Source organism: Toxotes jaculatrix, chromosome 3, assembly GCF_017976425.1.
Source record: "Toxotes jaculatrix isolate fToxJac2 chromosome 3, fToxJac2.pri, whole genome shotgun sequence".
Taxonomy (NCBI): domain Eukaryota; kingdom Metazoa; phylum Chordata; class Actinopteri; family Toxotidae; genus Toxotes; species Toxotes jaculatrix.
The window spans coordinates 25998954-26019038 of record NC_054396.1 but is presented as its reverse complement, the minus strand read 5'-3'; the positions used below and the strand labels follow the sequence as shown (position 1 = coordinate 26019038).

At 43.3% G+C, this 20085-nt stretch overlaps 1 protein-coding gene across 1 annotated transcript; it reads right to left on the bottom strand.

Moving 5' to 3' along the window:
- Positions 1-1358: 1358 nt before the first annotated feature.
- On the bottom strand, positions 1359-16884 carry LOC121179104 (protein SSUH2 homolog). Its single transcript, XM_041033733.1, has 13 exons — positions 16611-16884; positions 16349-16438; positions 14144-14224; positions 13986-14061; positions 13743-13872; positions 11528-11588; positions 11059-11180; positions 6293-6355; positions 5996-6075; positions 5370-5462; positions 3995-4100; positions 3802-3909; positions 1359-3485 (listed from the first exon to the last, which is right to left on the bottom strand). Exons 2-13 carry the CDS (start codon positions 16362-16364, stop codon positions 3345-3347), a joined length of 1077 nt encoding a protein of 358 aa, XP_040889667.1. The 5' UTR covers positions 16365-16438; positions 16611-16884; the 3' UTR covers positions 1359-3344.
- Positions 16885-20085: the final 3201 nt, after the last annotated feature.

Below are 20085 nucleotides of genomic sequence, written 5' to 3'. Positions count from 1 at the left end.
TGGGTGCGTGGGGGTGCTGGGGAGTTATGAGGTTAAGATTAGTTTCTTTTCTTTTTTTTTTTTTTTTAATGTTAATTAAATCCATTTAAAATGGCGCCCAGCTTCTGCTATTAATCATAGAACACACAAAACCGTAAATCAAATGAAAAACCTGGATCATGAAAATGAAATTATATAAAAACCAACAGCTGAGTTTCATTAGCATTCTGAAATAGCATTTACGTCCCTTTTTCATAGCTGTGGTTATTGGTTTGCATACTTTGAATTTCACTTTTTGTCAGCTGTTTTTTTTTTTTTTTAGTTTCTTTAATTAACTTATTTTTTCGTCTTATGTTTTTGTCCAGCAGGCAGGACAACAACAAAATTATCATCACACTGGAGTTGTTTGCTTTGCCCCAATGAAAGTCCAGTCACTCTCTAGAAAATATATGGCTCTAGCTGCTAGATGTCCCTCCACACTGAATCAATTATTAAAGTGGCTATAACTGACATTTTAAACTCACAATGTGTCAAATAATGTGAAAACAGTGCAACAGTGTGAAAGGTTTGATGTGTGATGAACCTACAGAGAAATTATTGCCTGAATTTGCAGCTCTGTTCATCTTCACAGAAATGTATAGTGAATTTGAGCTCATTGTTTGTCCACTATGAAAATCTACTGTTTTGATTCACTCCTTACCATTCTCTGAACAGTTTTCAGCAACAGCAGGCACTAGTTTTCATTAAAAAAAAAAAAAGCTCTAAAAACCCACAGTACACTACCTGCTAAGAACAGCAGACAAACTTAGTGACAAGCTGGTGAACGTGGAGCATTTAGCAGCTAAAGAGACAGATATGTCCAAAATGAGTTGGTGGAAACCAAAAACAGAGCTAAAAGAGAGTGAATATTGGTCGGGAAATCAGCATTGGTTTGCTGATATGTTTCTCATATAAGCGTAAAAGGTGCTGACATATTATTGCTGTGTCCACAACTGGTTTCTGCAGCTCCCAAGTGGCAAAAAAAGAGAAAAAAAATCTGTTATTTTGCAGGATGGATTTAGTGGCATCTTGTGGTGAAGCTGATTGCAACCAACTGAATACCCCTCACTTAACCCTCACTTTCCAAGCATGTAGGAGGACGTAAAAAACAGGAAAGGCCCTCTCTAGAGCCAGTGTTTGATTTGTCTTGTGGTAGCTGAATGAAAACACTGTTGACAGACAAACTAACTTGTGTGTTTGGCAAGCTATCTTGGCTAACTTTGGCTGAGGCTGCAGGAGTATCAACTTCCCCAAATCTAACAAATCAAAAGGACAGAGCTTCTAATGTACTAATGTGAATGTACACCTTTGGGCTTGTAAACAGATGCGACAAAAAGAGGTGAGTATCAGAGTTTATTTTCAGCTGTGACATAAAACTGATTATCCACAACAACTATAGAATATTATTGAGTACTAAAAGAGTGATAATATTGTCAGGTACATAAGCTTAATAGTAGAGATGTTTATTCCTCACAGTGTTGTGTTTAAGGCATGTAGACTGCAGATAAAGAGGCATTCCAGCACATTCACATTCCAGAAGCATCACTTCTGTTTTGAGATCTTAGAATCGACTGCTGAAATGTTTAACACTGATATATTTTTAAAAAACAAAACAAGTAAAGTGGCATGGACTCTATATTTTTGCTGGCTTGTGTGCCAGGCACGCAAGTTTCATTCAGGTGAGTGGGCGGCATGTTTGAGTCCGGTATCCAGTTATTATGATATATCCATGGTTCATGCACAGGGCCACATGACACATTGTTGAGATTTGAGAGGCCTGTGTGTCAGTTATCATTAGCCTTGTTCTCTGTGTTAGGTCATCTTCACAGAATTACAACCACAGCATTATTGCAAGATTTTACAGGCACGTCTGAGCCGAAATTACAAAACTGAAAAATTGAGATGAAACAGCACACTTGTTTGTTTTCCTCTATGATGATCTGTTGTTTTCCATGCTTCTTAAAGAAAGAAAGAAAAGCAAAGTTTTGTCTGAGTCACTGGTAGTGCTTGAAGAGATACGAGTGAAAAGAACTCTTTTCTGTTCCTGCTCTACAGTCCGTTTCTGTCTCCAACTCTCTCTAGGGCACAATAGCCATATTTCCTTCTTCCTTTCTTCCTGCCCAGAATATCTTTCAGCACTGCAGCTTGCAGGCTGTCAGGGGATTAGCTGACAATTAAAGTCAGAGAGAAAAGCACACAGAAAGCACGGACTTTGTGCAGGTCAGAAGACACTCCGAGCTTAGCAGTAACAAATAACTAAGGTTATTTTGGTGACATCTTGATTTCTTTAGGAATACTGTTTCAACACTTTGGTGAGTTTTGTTAGTCATCATTAAACATCTGAAGGCGACAACAGGTAGATTATTTATACAGATATATTTATGTGTAGAAAATTAAGCATATACTGTCGATAATGTCATTCAGCCTGTCCAGGTGAAGGGACAGACATTTACTTAACATGTAAATATGTAAACCTGAAAAAGAGTGACTAAACTCACTCACAGTCATGGCAGCATTTAAATCAACAAAGTTTTGTGGCACCTGCAGGGTTTGGTGCACACTGACAACAATTTTTGCAGTTGAGCAATAGCAATTACTGACACTGTTGCTCCGGATTTATACATGAGGGGCACAAACGGTTAGTTCACTGGCTACAGTGGTACAGCACCAAGCTTCGAGGATCAAGTATTTACACAGACATACAAATGAATTTTGCTTCAACACTTTCTGGCCTTTATCAGAATATCAGACTACTAAGATTTTGCAGACAGAAAATCCTGATCTGTTTGAGATGAAACCTCTCTCTCTCTCTCTCTCTCCACAGATAAAAGACTCAAGTGGTTTCTACCGTCACGAAACATTAAACCACAAAAGACAGACACAGGTAGAAACCAGGCGAACTGGATTCTGGTGTTTGTCTATAAAATGCATATAATTACAAAAATAATTATATAGCACATATTATATATTCATCTGCCAGAGATCTTTTTTCTTTGCTGCTTCTCATGCTTTATAACTTTTACCTGTCATGCCACATATTTCATGCATTTGCTCTTTTCTTAAGGCTCCTTAAGGTATTGTTCCGTTCAATACTGAGGTCATTGAATGGCACATATCAGCATGTGTTTTAAGTAAACTGTTCACTGTAAGTTGTTCTATTGTTAACAGAAAATCGTCCATGGTACGGTTATTGTGGTGACATTCTGATGTGATTTCTTCTTTGTTTACCATATATCTGAAAACATCGCTTTGATTAGTCACAACAATTTCACTAATTGGACTATTTCTGTGTGTGTGTGTGTGCGTGCGTGCGTGTGCGTGTGTGTCTACAGGATGACACAGCAGCAGGTGGCAGGGTAGTTGTCAGCGCTGACTTGGTGCTCGTTGCCGTAGACAAAGTAGACATGGGAGTCGCCCTTCCACTTATAGTTCACCCTGGTGATGGGGATCAACTCAACCGTCTGCCTCTGAGTGAGGGGGAGACAGAGAGAGAGGGAGACAGAAGTTTTAAAGGAGCAGTTTCAATCTCATGTCTGTGTGTTACATAAGAGTCAGGATGTGGTTAGCCTAGCTTAGCATAAACACTGGAAGCAGGGGGAAACAGCCTTCAAACAATAATTCCTCCTTTCATGAAGTTATGTTCTGTTTTTGTAGGAACAGTTTTAAAGAAGTATTAATTAAGACCGATGCTCATTTTGGAGGCTGTAGTTTGTGCTGTTGTCAAAGGTAAGGGATGATCTCTTTTTCAGCTATGGTTTGCTCTCAAGCGGTGTGCTGGCCTACCTGCTGTAGGATCCTGGAGGTCTGGGAGTACTTGCTTTGGTGGTCCTTGATCAGACGCTCGGAGGCCTCAGAAATGGCCGGGTTTGGGAACCCGAGCAACGGGTAGAGCTGGGAGGAGACAGACACAGATACTAACACACAGTACTACGCACAACACAAGTTTTTGAGTGTGTGTGTGTGTGTGTGTGTGTACCAGGTACTGGTTATTCTTGAACAGCTCCTTCCCGCTCACTGAGCGAAGCTCATCAACCCTCAGACCAGAGTTCTGCTCCACCACGTGGTCCTCCACATGGTTGATCCTAAACACACAGATACACACATACATTCACAAACACATTCATCCACATAAACACAGATGAGGCCAAAAGTGTTGTTTACCCATGTTAACTGTGTAAAGATACACACACACACACACACTGTATATGATTTCATCTGTTTGTAAAAATTGTAAACAGCATAAAGTAGAAATTTGTATCAATTTAAATTGACATTATGCAGTTTTATTTTGATGCAACCAGGGGGCACCAAAGTGTTATCCATGACAAGACCACTGTCCACCAAAATCCTCCAGTATCAGGTTCTGCGTGTGTGCTGCTTTTTCAGTCCACTATGTCAGATCTGTGCTCAGATGTAATATCAGTTGTAGAACACCCTCAAGGACCACCTTCAAGGACCTCTACAATCTCTTCAAGGACCATATGAACCTTCTTAAGGACTCTCGGGAACCTCGTCAAAGCTATAACATCCTCCAGGAAAGCGGTTCTCGAACATTTTCTGGCATGCTCCACTTCAGAAGCCATAAAAATTTAAAAAATCATATTCATTCAGTTTAGTTTCACTCCATAATTTTCCTTTGTCATCCATATAACTCTTGCAGTGTCTCTGTGTCCCCAGGGTGGCTAGACCCCAAGTTTGACAACCCATGTTCTAGGACTACCGATTGCCCTTGAAGCTTTTTAAGGCTCCTGAAATGCCTTCTCCAAGGACTCAGGGAACCTCCGCAATGACCTCTGGCACCCTGTCAAAGAACCTCCTCAAGGACTATTTGAACCTTCTTAAGGACTATGTAAAAACCCTCAAGGACCCAAGAAACATCATAAAGGACAATAACAGCGACCCCTGGGAGCTCCTTAAGGCCCCATTAAACTGTTGTTGGTGAAGTTCACTTCCTTTATGCAGAGGAGACCTAACTAGAATCAGGGGAAGGGAAACCCTTTGCTGATATTCCTAAGAAACACTAAAACTCGCTGAGCTGGATATAATTATCTTTCACTTCCCCTCGTTCTGTTTCACTCTTACTGTAGGGCTGGCCCTCTTTTACAATAATCACATGGAACATGTGATTATTGGTCATCCTCATCAGAACTTCAAGAACCACTGAAATTTCTTCCAATATCACTGAAACATCTTCACTGACTCAGGGAACCTCCTCAAGGACCTCTGCAACCTCATTAAGGACCATTTGAAACTTCTCTGGGGCCCTGGGAAACCATTCAAGGATCAGTGTAAACTCTTCAATCACCATCTGAATTTGCTAAAGGACCCACACTTGTGATTTCAATACTCACCACTCCACTTTGAGTTCGATGAATGTCAGCAGTTGTCGTTTCCCTTCACAGGTTTTGCACTTTTTCGTTCCCTGACCGTCACATGTTGTACACCTACACACACGCACACACATACGTCACAATGGTCTAATCCATTTTTAAAAGGACCATACTGTGGTTTTTCTTGTTTTAGTTCATTAAATCTGAATGCTGTTAACTTCATATCCTGCTGATCCTATTTTAAATTATTCATCAGTTTTTTAGACTGATTTCCTTCCTTCCAGAGAGCCATTTCATTGAAAATCAACTTTCAGAAGGTTCTATCTTCTATGAAGTATTCTAGTACAGTATTTTCTGACAAATTTTGGGCAAATTATTTAGTGGTGATTAAAATATATTCAGAAGTAGCCTACATGATAGTACATGAGCTGCTTTTAACAATAAAAAAGTCACAATATTGGTATTGATATCAAGGATCCCGACCCCGGTTTTATTTGTCAGCCAAGAGTCAAGAATTACAACTTCAAGGTCAGGGATGTTAAAACAAGTCTGAGGGGTCATTAGGTGATAAAACGGGTGTGAGGTAACATGTATGTGCAACCAAAAATAGATTTATTTTCTGATTTTTCCCACTCCCCCTGCAGTACCTCTCTTTTCCTGTAGCATTACAGCGAGTGCAGTTCTCAGTGCCCCTCGTCCCAGAGCCGTTACAAACCCAGCACGATTTCTACAGACACACACAGACACAAGAATGTTAACATGGAGAATGTCTTCTTTAGTTTTAAATCCACATTTAAATTGTTTTATGTGCATTAATCTACTACATTCTCAGCTTCTATCCAACTTTTCCTGTCTTTAATTTTGTTGTAGATCTGTTAAGTAAACAGCAATTATGTATTTTTTTATTTTTAACTTTTTAAGTGACTGATTGACAGTCTACTTACGTATCCATCTCCATGGCACTCCTCACATGGGATTGTCCCTTTGCCATGGCAGTCGTGGCAGTCCTACAGACAGACAGACGGACAGACGGACAGACAGACAGACAGAGACAGACAGTTAAAAATGACATCACCAGCTCAGGTCGACAGTCCAACTTCTGTTCTAAAGCAGAGCTTACATTAGCAGCTAACTCACTCACGATCCCTTGAATTTCCTCATAAAACCTCCTTCTAGAACCTCCTCCAAAGACCCAAATAACCTCCTCGACGACTGCATGGCAAGGAAGGCAAGCCCCCCCCCCAAGAGGATTTTCCAGGCCTACTGGAATCTCTTGAAGAATTTCTTGTACCTTAACCTCAGGGACTTCTGGAAGGCCAACAGTCTCTGAAACTCAAACACTTCTGGATCATCTTCAAGGGGCTGTGGAAGTCCTTTGATGGATGCCCTATGGAACCTCCTCAAGCACTATTTGAACCTCTTAAAGAACCTCTCTAAGTCTGGACCCCTGGAAACTCTGCAAGGCCTCACTGAACCACCACAGTGGCCTTTATACCAGCTTTAAGGACTCCTGGAATTTGTTCAAGCGCTCCTTTCAAGGTCCTATGGAACAATCTCAGTGACTTCTGGAAACCCTGAGCTCTCCTAAAGATGGACCCATAAAACATCTCCAAGGACTTTTGGAATCTTATTAGGGACGATTTTAAGTGTCTCAAGGACCCTGAAAACCTCCTCAAGGTCTCCCAGGATAATTCAGACTCTTTACTAAATTTACCATGGCAACATGGCGCCGCACCCCCAGGAGGCGGACGCCTGTTACAGCAGCTCCGGTCGTACTTGGTGTCTTTTACCTTTACTTTGTATTTAGTATAGTCTTATTTTTTTTATAGTATTTCTTTATTTATTGCAAACACCAAAAGGATTGCTTGGTTTTTGTGTGCTCCAGGCTCTTTCTTTTCACTTTTGCTGCTACTCTCGTTACTTTGTAATGGAGTGTAACACGCGGTGCGGGGGCCCCATTGTTTACTCTCGCGACCAGTTGCTAGCGCTGAGTAAACCTGGGCTGCCGCAGGGAATACGGCACGAAATCCCGAAGGAGTTACGGAGGAGACGGCGTGGATGTAGAGCCGGAGTCCAGGTGAAGGCAAGGAAATGGAGACACAGGCCTGCTGTCCCTTCGATCATTATGGGGAATGTACGCTCTCTGGCTAATAAGACTGACGAGCTGGCGGCGCTGATCAAGACCCAGAGGGATTACCGCGGGTGCAGTTTGCTTTGTTTCACGGAGTCATGGCTGCACTCACACATCCCGGACACCAGCGTTGCTCTACCTGGCTTTGTGACCGTGAGGGCGGACAGAGACGTGATTGACTCCGGTAAGAAGAAGGGAGGAGGGATTGTGCTTTATGTGAACGAACGTTGGTGCAATCCCGGACATGTCCGAGTTAAAGAGCGTCTCTGTAGCCCGAATGTGGAACTTTTAGCTGTGGGACTCCGGCCCTATTATTTACCAAGAGAGCTATCGTCCGCCATTGTGGTCTCTGTTTACATTCCTCCATCAGCTGATGCGGAGGCTGCCGCTGACGTCATCAGCCACACAGTATCTCGGCTACAGACTCAACAGCCAAACGCGTTCATTGTGATTACTGGGGACTTTAATCACGTGAACATGGACAGAACTTTCACGGACTTTACACAGTATGTAGACTGCCCCACCCGTGAAAACAAGACTCTGGACTTATTGTATGCTAATGCACAGGAAGCATACAGTGCCACTGCCCCCCCCCCCCTTGGCAGGTCTGACCACAACCTGGTCTTGCTGTCTCCTAAGTATGTCTCTATGGTCAGGAGGACGCCTGTGTCCAAAAGGAGTGTGAGGAGGTGGACACAGGAGGCTGAGGAGGCCCTGAAGGACTGCTTTGAGAGTACAGACTGGGACGCGCTCTGCCTGCCTCATGGAGAGGACATCAACAGCATGACAGACTGCATCACAGACTACATTAAGTTCTGTGAGGACACTGTTGTGCAATCCAGGACTGTCCGGTGTTACCCTAACAACAAGCCGTGGGTAACCAGTGACCTGAAGGCCCTGCTGAACCAGAAGAAGAGGGCCTTCAGGTCTGGAGACAGAGAGGAGATGAGGAGGGTGCAGCACCAACTCAGGGACAAGTTGAGGGAGAACAAGGACACCTACAGGAGGAAGCTGGAGGCCAAGCTCCAGCAGAACAACATGAGGGAGGTGTGGTCTGGAATGAAGAAGATCACAGGATGTGGGGGGAGGAGCAGGCTGACTGAAGGCAGCAGGGAGAGAGCTGATGAGCTGAACACCTTTTTCAACAGATTCAGCTCTCAAACGGCCCAGGTCTCCTCCACCCTTCCCCCACCACCCCCACACCTCCCCCCTCCTGCTCCCACCCCCTCACCGCCCCTCCCTCCCCCCCCTGCCCCCTCACCGCCCCTCCCTCCCCCCTCTTCAGTGAGCTCACCGGACTGGACTGAAACCATCACCCCTCCCCCTGCCCTGACCCCACCCCCCTCCTTAACGCTGGAAACCTGGCAGGTGAGGAGACAGCTGGAGAAGGTCAACCTGCACAAAGCCCCTGGTCCGGACGGCATCAGCCCCAGGATCCTGAGGACCTGTGCCAGCCCGCTGTCTGCAGTCTTCCAGCACCTCTTCAACCTGAGCCTCAGTCTGGAGAGGGTGCCACACCTCTGGAAGACCTCCTGCCTGGTTCCTGTCCCCAAGAAGTCTTCTCCATCCGGCCTCAGTGATTACCGTCCAGTTGCGCTCACATCACATGTGATGAAGGTGCTGGAGAGGCTGGTGTTGGCCCACCTGAGGCCGCAGGTGAAGTCTTCTCTTGACCCCTTGCAGTTCGCCTATCAGCCACGCCTTGGGGTGGACGATGCTGTCATCTATCTGCTGCAGCGTGCTCACTCACACCTGGATGGAGGTGGAGGCACTGTGAGAATCACTTTCTTTGATTTCTCCAGTGCCTTCAACACCATCCAGCCTCTGTTGCTGGGTGAGAAGCTGCGGCTGATGGGTGTCAGTGAGTCCTCTGTCTCCTGGATCACTGACTACTTGTCAGACAGGCCACAGTTTGTCCGGCTGGGCAGTGTCCTGTCTGATGTGGTGGTGAGTGGTGTGGGAGCCCCTCAGGGCACTGTGCTCTCTCCTTTCCTGTTCACCTTATACACCAGTGACTTTCAGTACAACTCAGAGTCGTGCCATCTTCAGAAATTCTCTGATGACTCTGCTGTTGTCGGGTGTATAAGGGACGGACAGGAGGGGGAGTACAGGCGGCTGGTGGACGGATTTGTAGAGTGGGCGGGAGTGAATCACCTGCTGCTGAATGTGGACAAGACCAAGGAGATGGTGATAGACTTCAGAAGGAAGGGATCAGCTCCTCAGCCCCTCAGCATCCAGGGCAGAGACGTAGCTGCTGTGGAGGAGTACAAGTACCTGGGAGTGACTATCGACAACGGACTGAACTGGAAGACCAACAGCACAGCTGTGTACAAGAAGGCCTGCAGCAGACTCTACTTCCTGAGGAAGCTGAGGTCGTTCAACGTGTGCAGCAAGATGCTGGAAATCTTTTACCAGTCTGTTGTGGCCAGTACTCTGTTCTCCTCTGTGGTCTGCTGGGGGGGCAGCATCTCAGCCAATGACACCAACAGACTGAACAAACTGATCAGGAAGGCTGGCTCTGTCATTGGCTGCAAACAGGACTCTTTTGAAGCAGTGATGGAGAGGAGGACTCTGAACAAACTGTTATCCATCATGGATAACCCTGACCACCCTCTCCATCCTGTACTGGACGGACAGCGGAGCGCCTTCTCCAAAAGGCTCAGACAGCTTCGCTGTCATAGGAACCGCTACAGGAAATCATTCCTGCCACATGCTATAGGACTGTATAACTCATCACCCCTGTGCCAGAGATAACCTGTGTTATTGCTGTTATGATGATTATGCACCTTAACCTTGTTTACAACTGTATTTCATCCTGCACTCTTATTCATTTTTATTCTTGCACATTCATATTACTGTCCTACAGTTTTACAGTCTTAATAGTTTTCATAGTTATTTATAACAATTTTTTATCTTGCACTCCTATTCATCTTATTTTGCACATTCATATTACTGTTCTATAGTTTTTACAGTTCTTATAGTTCCATAGCTGTTTATAAGAATATTTCATTCTGCACTCTTATTCCTCTCATATTGCACAGTCATATTACAGTGGTATAGTTTTTATTGTTTCATTGTTGTTTATATACTTATTTATCCTGCACTCTTATTCTTCTTATATTTGCACATCCATACTACTCGACTGTTTTGGTGCACTGACTTGCTACTATGCACATTCTGGAGAATTCATTGTACTACTTTGTACATTTGTACTCTGGTTTCACAAACTTAACTTATTGTTACCGCTGACTGTTACTTATACTTAGCTTTATTTAGCTTTTTTTTTTTTTACTGCAGATTTATGTAGGGCAAATCTCCTTATTTTTTGTACTTGTGACCATTGTACTATTGTGTTTATTACCTGTACACGGCTGCTATAACAGTTGAATTTCCCAGTTTGGGATCAATAAAGTATTTTTATCTTATCTTATCTTATCTTAACAGAGAATTCTGCTTTCTGACTGGCTTTCTGGCGAACAGTGACATATCCATTCTAAATCATAACTCAAGGTAAATTAAACAGCAAGTAACAATAGCAACAAAGTGATCTTTGACGGACAGTTCCAGTTAACCAATCACCTTGATGGTGGAGGTGAAGGGCACCCGAATCTTCTGCGTGTGATCAGTGAAGAGGTTGGGGGCCGTGGCCTGGACCTCCCAGGGCCGGGGGGCGGGCTGGGTGTAGAAGTCAGCCACTTCACCTGTCAGCCACACAAGAGAGACATCTTATACTTTGTGAGGACCCTCCCTATGCTGGTGCCTTAGTTCCACTGCTATGCTCCTGTTGGAGAAGTGCTGTTTCAAGGTCCAGACTTGGTTTTCGGGTTAAAGACCCTTAAACTACATGTAAAACAGTAAATCTTCAGAAGTGAAAATTTACTGTTTATTTAGCATCTCCATAATTTATGTAACCCATTGGTTTACACTTACTACATGTAAATCAATTATGTAATGTTAAGGAAGCAATCATAGAGCTTTTCAGCTCTGAATTAAGTGCAGGTTGAACTTAGGGGTGTGTGTGCGTGTGCGTGTGTGTGTGTGCATGTACCTTCATAAGGTTTGTGGGCCCACTCAGTTGATCTGGACTCAACAAATGTCTCCAGCCGGTACTACAGAACAGACCCAAATCACGTCATTATCCAAGTAAATAAACAAATTCATACAGATGACTTGATTTAGATTTAACATTTAGCAGATCAGTACGACTGACTGACATTTGGAGAGGTGTTGGCGTGCTACGAGCTAACAGAGAAGCTCTTCTGTAAATGAAAAATGGATTTTTGAGGATTATTTCTGGGTGAATCTTAGTTTTGTTTGTCTACGGTGTAAACTCAGAGTCTGGATCTGATGTACGGAGAGCTCGTCACCTGTGTTTTGGCAAGCGCTCAGAGCCCAACACACAATCGCATGAAAGTCTCAGAGATTACAACAGTCATGCGAGAGTCATCAGTGTGACGAAAGTTAGGTGTTTATAAACTTGTGAAACAGTCATGCCAGATGCTGTGTGTGGGCACATCCTGTTGTTAACATGTAGAACATGGAGGGACAACAGAGCCCCCATTTCCACCTGGTATTGACAAGTGATCTGCATCAGGATGCTTGATCTGGATCAGGAAAACTCCTCTTAATGCAGGTGTAAAGGCAGTAGAATGTGTTCAGATTGTCCAGATCACATCTGGAGGAGGCCTAATTCACGCTGTGATCAGGTCCTGGCAAGTGTGAATGGAATCTGTACAGTTTGAACACATTCCTAAGAAATGAAACAATGCAACAAGCTTAAAGGTCATCTGATTCTGCCTCAAAAAGCCACGGGTAGGAGGCAGTCTATCTTCCCTGACAAAACTTTATTTAACAAGACTAAGAGTCTATTGTCACACTAGCTGCTTTGTAAAGCTGTACTGTAGCAAAGGGGTGCTCAAAGGGGTGCTTTAAGCTAAATGCTAACATCAGAATCGCCCCAGCGCTGCTCATGCAGACCTATAAAGCTTCCGGTTTATGATGACGACATCAACAAACAGATGGAGGAACAGCTGCGGGAAAAGAGCTGGCTGCAATTTAGGAATGGAATTCTGTGTGAGAACCACTTGGGGTTTGTTGGTTTTCGCCAGCAGTGGTTCTTACAGAGTAGCCCTACGATAAATTCACTTTTTTGAGTTAAGAAATTATATGTACATGTAATACATATATTTTATTACAGTGCCTTTTTTCTATTGTTTATTGCAACACAAGTTATTCTCTTTTTCCTCAAAAAGCCAGTAATTCTCTCTTCCACACCTCACACACCCCACAAACCTAAATAAATACAGCGGTTAACTGTCAAAAGCGTGGGCATGTGGACATGGCTTGCATGCAGCTGACAGAAGCAGTAGTAGAAATACTGCTTTGACTACTTGCAAGCTAGTGGTTTACCGTGTTATATTGTTTGCAGCATATTTCCATCTTCCCCACCACTCATATTCTGTCATTCTCCACCTCTGCTGAAGCCTCTCAAAGCTAACGTTAAGCTGTCAGTGAAGGTGGAGACTTCACTGACAGGTGGGGTAACTGAAGTCACAGTCACTGCTTACGGTTATGGGCAGCGAAAAAAGACGCTTTGGTTCACACAAGTGAAACATGATCTCGTACCAGCTGGTGTAGATGTTAAAACGGAGAGTTATGCAATGTAGCTATGGTTCTATGAACACTGAGTGAATCAGATGCAATATCTTGTGTGTCGAAGTTCAAATATATTTTCTTATTTGAATTTGTAGAAGGGACGTGCTCAAGTTAAAACAGGTTTTAAGTTTCTGTATGCATATTCTCAAGCACAAGGAGAAAAAAAGACAGCTGTAAATGCTAACGCCTGTGATCATGGAGCCTGGACCTCCGAAGAACCAATTAAACTGTGGAGCAGCTGCAGTTAAAGGGGCAGATCCAGGAATCTTTTATCACTGTGACATTTTCTTCAAACATAATGAATGGATCTTGACAGAAAACATCAGACACATTTATGGTGTTTGTATAATTGGGTGTAGATCCTGAATAGTCTACAATCTAGTTCTAGAATTTTTTGCTGCCCTGCAAAGCAGCAAAAAATAGATACTATATCCAGATACAGGCCACAGGTTAATACCAGGGGGAGATTTGACGTCTAAGTCATGAAGCAGTAATAATCCTGTCAGCTGATGATACCGAGAGAACATGACTGGAGCATCTATAAGTAACAAAAACAACAGTAACACCGTTTGTCAACAGCGTCATCAACAGTGTGAACGTCAGATCACCCTGTAGGTGTTGTACGGCTCCATGCTGGTGATGACTCCGTCGTCGGCCGGAGAGCTACTGTAGCAGCAATGAGACGATGCGAAGCTCTTGAACGCCTCACGAGCCACATCCTCTGACAGAGATGGGATGCTACAGAGAACACACAACACGCACAGAGCGACATGAGTATCCAGCTGGCTGTGACTGGCTGGTTGTTACTGGTTGATGAGCAGCTCAGTGAGGCAGGTAATGTCAGGTCTTACCTCCAGTTGTCAGGTGTAGGGCCGGGTTGTGGAGGGGCTACAGGCTCCAGTGGCATAGGAGGGGGAAGATAACCACCTGCAGCAACAGCAACACTTTTTTTTAGCAGCCGCAGCAACACGAATATGGTGTGAAGACTTGTTGTTTCGACGCCACTTACCTCCTCCTGCCATAATGTCCTCGTAGCCGGGCACGTTATTGAACATATTGGCGGGGGGGGCGGAGGGAGGTGGATATGCAGCTGATATAAACAACAAAAAGAAACAGAAAATGAAAAAGTGAAAAAAAACCCTGAGTCTGTGGAGCGTGGATACACAGGACTTTTAAAAGAATAGTTCAACATTTTTGAAAATACTCTCTTTCACTGTTTTGCCACAAGTTAGATGAGAGAACTTACACCCCTCTCACATCTGTACAGTAAATGTAGCTGGTCACAGCTAGCCTGGTTCTGTGTCCTGATCCCAGTCAAGAAATACATTGGCACATTACTGTTTTACACTTTTACAGGTTTTAGTGCAGATCAAACAAACAAGATATAATGTGTAAATCAGTGAGCTTTAGAATCACTGTTTCTCACTGGACTCTTGGTAGGTAAGCAAGCCAGTGCATTGCACAACTAATTCTTTAGGGATTTTTTTTTCATGCCTCTTGTTCATGGCCTACAGGGTTACTTAGGTGATCTCCATTTGTAGAATGGGAAATACCACAAATCTAATAAACCTTTAAACTGAGAAATATGGGGTGTTTACAAGAATCCAGTTTCATTTTGATTAAATGTAGGCAGTAAAAATTTAAGGTTTTGTTTAAGCTAGTCTAGAAATTAATTCATCCTCCTTTGCAGCTCCATTAACTCTTAACTATTTTTAAGGGGGCTGTCATGAGTTAAGGAGAGGTCATATGCATAAGAGGTTATTAGAAGATACATGTTGGCATCAGGTATGTGACTCACTGACAGTAACAGCTCACTGTTACTGTCAGTGAGTCACATAGTGAAAATGTTTTTCACAGATTGGCTGACATTTCACACCAGTTTCATTCCGTTACACCTCTTTCCCCTTGCGAAAGATTTCTCTTAGAGTTTAGACTTTCATCACAACAGAAATCTGGCGAAATACGGGAGAGACGCAGCATCAAAGCTTTCTATGACTAACTCCGACTCTAGAAAAAAAATCCCTTTAACGCTGATAGCAAATGCTGAAAATTTCCCAGCATTGTATGACACCTTTCACATCCCCCACAAGTGTGTGTGAGTGCGTGTATGTGTGTGTGTGTGTGTGTGTGTGTGTTCAGGGTCAGTAACAGTATCAAAGGTGGCAATCATCATGATCTGAGTCTTCACATGCAAAGAGGTGACTTTTGACATTCAACTGATATCATCTGAAATGTTTCACATTTAGTGCCAGCCAAAAATGACAAGCTGGTACTTGAATGCTTTGTTTAAAAAAAAAAAAAGGGGGGGGGGGGGGGGGGGGGGGATTAAGAAGGACAGGATAGGACAGGACAGGTGAGGAAGAAAAGATAGGGAGGGGAGAAAAAAGATGTAAGGGAGGACAGGAGGGTGTAAAGAGAAAGAAGAGGTAAAGGAGAAAAGGAAAGAGAGAGGAGCGGAGGAGGGGGATAAAGAAGGAAGAAAGGAGGTAGGAATGGAGGGGAGGTGGTAGGCAAAGGAAAGGGAATGGAGAAGAAGTGGAGGTAAAGAAGTAGAGGAAGAAGTGGAGAGGGGAGGAGGCACCAGCAGAAGAGGTGGAAAACAAAAAAAGGAGGACGGTAAAAAAAAAAGAAAAAAGCACATAGAGAAAGATGCAGAGGCGGATGGAGAGGAAGATGGAGAGAAGTGGAGGAGGTCATTGCTATATGTATATTATTTACTTTATTTTGTTCCATCACCTTGGAAATATCAGTGGACTTATAAAAGTGACACATTATCACATTATAAATCCACCAATTACTAGCAAAGTAATCACCAAATCCCTCAAAACCACCTCATAAGGGCATTTTTGGATTTTAAAAAAATGATTATTCCCGATAAATCGTTCACTTGGTTGAAAAGCAGATACAAGACATTAATTTATATGAAAATAAAGAGCGAATCCACCATTTTCTGTTTACCAACACCACATCAGATCTAAATCACTTAGAAGAGTTAAACCTGGACCAAAGTTACACCGAGAAACTAAAGAAAGGTTTAAAAGAGCGCGGAAGTAGGAGACCGTGTCCTTTTTAAGTAAAATGTCTGCAGAGGGTCTCAGACGACCCGCAGACAAGCTGCAGCTCCGCCTGTGTGTCCTGCAGCAGCTGGGTGGTGTTTCCGACCAGTCTGCTGACTCGTGTAATGCTGTCTCCAGTCGTGTGTCTCAGCTCTTACCTGCGCTGTTCATCATGCCGTTGTTTGACCACACAGACTTCGGTATCTGTCAAACCAGACAACGTCCCCGTTAGCCGCTCTGGTGCAGCACTGTGGAGATACAAACAGTAATGGAGGTTAAAGATGTCTCGGTCGCGAACGAAACTGCTCTTGGGGCCGGCTCTTTGAAGTGAACGGTCGGAGCTGACAACCTGCACAGTCAACACAGTATATACGATAAGCCATATAAATAATATATATCTGATAATAATGTATTGTTAACCGTTTCTGCTCAGCTCCCCGACCGTGGTCCGAGTGCACAGAGGAGCCGTGAAAAGCTTAAGAGATCAGCGGTATCTGCTCGTGGTTAACCCCACCCCTCACGCAACAGGAGAACTCCAAAGAGGAGCCGGGAGTCTTCAGTTCACTTGGAAGGGCTTCAGCTTTATTGTTACTCTTCCGTTTACTGTATTAAATCCGCTTAAAGCCGCTCGCAACTTGCTCAACTTCAACTCCTCTCCTACATACATCTTCCTCCCGTACACGCGCGCGCGCACACGCACACACACTGCCCAGCTTCTTAAAGGGACATGCCACTCCTATAACAGTATGTTTTGTACATTAGTAATTCATTTTACACATCAATTTACATTATTTTGGTAATAAATTAATTTAAGCAACAAAAAATCAGAGGACACGGTGGTGCAGTGGTTAGCACTGCCGCCTCACAGCAAGAGGGTTCGAATCCCGGTGTGGGCCCTTCTGTGTGGAGTTTGCATGTTCTCCCTGTGCCTGCGTGGGTTCTCTCCGGGTACTCCGGCTTCCTCCCACAATACCAAAAACATGCATGGGATAGGTTAATTGGCTACTCTAAAATTGCCCGTAGGTGTGAGTGTGTGCGTGTGTGGTTGTCTGTCTTTGTGTGTCAGCCCTGCGATTGACTGGCGACCAGTCCAGCGTGTACCCCGCCTCTCGCCCATAGGCAGCTGGGATAAGCTCCAGCTCCCCCGCGACCCTGACAGAGGATTAAGCGGTAGAAAATGAATGAATGAATGAATGAATGAATGAATGAAAATCAGAGGAGCCGGAAGAGCCGGCTCATTTTAGTGAGCCGAGCCATAAGAACCAGCTCTCTTAAAAGAGCCGAAATTCCCACACAGCACACACTTGGTTTAGAATAGAATAGAATGGAATTTTTTGCCATTTGCACATATGCATTGCAGTACATGTGCACTGGAATTCTTGTGCATCCCTCCCCAGAGCTTGCTAAAAGGTTTAAATAATACAATAAGAAATAAAATAAAATAACCAAGAAATAAATAATACAAAAGAAGAGCAAGATAAGTTTTTCTTTTTAAGTTTTTCTTAATGTCAATCTCCACTAAGGAGGAGAAAAAAATCAGCATCAGGTAAGTTACCTGGATGCTGATTTTTTTCTTTTTTGTTGTTTTAACACATTTTCGTTTATGTTTTGTTGTGTGATTCTCTAAGCTTTTTGTTTCACTGCAGTTAATATTATACATACAATCAGAGATTGGATCTTTTTGTCAATTGAGATGGGTATTTATTTTTGTACATTTGTTTGTAGCGCTCTGTTCCATGTTGAGTATAATAAGCCATATAAATAATAAACATTTGATATAATGTATGTTTTGTACATTAGTAATTCACTTTACACACAATTTTACATTATTTTGGTTATAAATTCATTTAAGCAACAGAAAACAGATTTCAAACCTGAGTATTTGAAAAAATGCGTCTGATCCTTTCACCTCAGAGTAACAGGTCTGGAGCTGCTCTCCATCTGTCTGACATGTTCAGGCAGTTTGTGTCTCCTGAAGGTAAATATTTCTCAGGTCAACAGGAAGCATTCGCTCTGAGGGTCCAGCATTCCAGCATTCATTGTACCAGCCCCCATATCTGCTTTTAGGTGATTTGATTCATTACATTATTTCAGGAAGATCCAATATGTAAGCACAAACCTGAAATAATGAAGGTTTTAAAACTAGATTTGCAGGACCCACCTTAAAGCTCAGATCAGGTGATAATATGCTGTACACAGTGCATATTAGTACAAACCAGCTGAGAAACAGTAGACTGGGGTTCTGGGGCCCACTTTGTCCGCTTGGTTAATCCAGTCTTGGATTTGAGGGACAGTTTCTCCCAGGAAAAATAGAAAAGAGTAAAGTTAGGAATTATGACGATGCATCTATTGGGAATTGTAAAGTGTCCTTTTGTAGATCTTCATTTATGCACAAATGGCCTTATCTGTTCGGGGGATCAACATGCTGATGTATTTCTACATCTGGAGCTACTCTACACAAGTATGTATAGTGAATGTGTAGACAGACAATACAGACCATAGAATTCTACCTGTTGCTTTTCTTTTCCTTTTTTTTTAGGTCATCATTTAGTAAGTGACAAAGTTTTACCGCTGTCAGTGTTCTCGTTTTGATGTGAGGTTAACTGTGCTGAGCTACATGTCGGTGAAAAGGACGACATGTGAGGAGAGATCTGGGTTACCAAATGAGAAAAAAGAAAGTGAAAATAAAGACACTGAGAGCATCAAGGCAGCAGGGGGAGCCAGACTCTTACACATGCAAACACACACACACACACACACTGCTGGCAGAGTGTCTACAGTTTACATTCCCGTGGTTCCTGGCAGTGTCAGAGTGTGTGTGAGTGTGTAAATAAGGAGGCAGAGTTACAGTACTGAGGTCTGAAAACTGAACCAGAGACACAGAGACAGACAGAGAGGAAACTGTACAGCTTAAATAAACACACGGGGGGTGTTTGAATTTCTGTGTTCTCTCCTCAGTGTCTGTAAATCAAACGCACCTCAAAGGGGCTGAAATGTTTGAAACGTCCTTTAGAATGATGTCCAGGTCAGCGACGGTGTGTTCAGACACAGATACGGATTCTACAGAGCTTCTCTCGCTTAGCCCGAAGCTTTCAGGTTCCTTTACAGCCCAGCAGTCAGCTGTATATGGTGTTTTCTGGTGTCACTGTGAGGAAGACAGAGCTGGTCAATCATGTTGTTCACTGTGTTTTGAAAAGTCAGTTCATGTCGTTTTATGTTTTGTATGGAAAACTGCAAAAATACAACAAAATACTTTTGTTGTTTGAGGTTGATTTTCTTACATTGTCATCCAAATTAGGGATGAGAGAAAATCTGGCCTGATAAAAAATGTTAATATACTCACCCAAGTCGACTTCAGTCCAGTATTATGTGCCCACAGCAACAAGCTTAAGGAGCAGCTGCCAGTGCTTCACATACTATTTTAGCCCTGAGTATCACCTCTTAGGCTACATGCAGGTTGTCTCACCTTTTTGGTAAAAGTAGTTTGGGGCATGTCGTTCCCCATTTCTCTCTCCCCCAGTCATCTCTGCACTGTCAGCTCTCACATCACAAGCAAAGTGCACCAGATTTTGTGTTTTTGGTCCGGTAGGTCCCCACCAGCTCACACAACTCACTAAGTCACTAAAATAGTTACTGCACTGCTAGCCTTGTAGCAACACTAGTTTAATGGAAATAAGGCCAAAATTAGCTATGTTTGTTGCGCTACATATTTGTAGCGTGGGGTTTACAGGATGTAAATTTCATCAGCTGCACATGAGCTAATAACGGACATTATCCTTACAAATGCTGAATGCTTGAGCTTCACTGTTGGAAATAAAACAATGGAAGAGCAAGAAGAGGGTCCAACAATGTCATCAGATATTGTAAAACAATCAACCTTTATCAAACCGTCTCC

What these genes read in the sequence shown, in the direction of transcription:
- LOC121179104 (XM_041033733.1), bottom strand. An exon ending in CCTACACCTGACAACTGGAG is followed by an intron (nt 13,873 to 13,985) that starts GTAAGACCTGAC and finishes TGTTCTCTGTAG; the next exon opens with CATCCCATCTCTGTCAGAGG. An exon ending in AATGCTACAGGAAAAGAGAG is followed by an intron (nt 5,463 to 5,995) that starts GTACTGCAGGGG and finishes GCGTGTGTGTAG; the next exon opens with GTGTACAACATGTGACGGTC.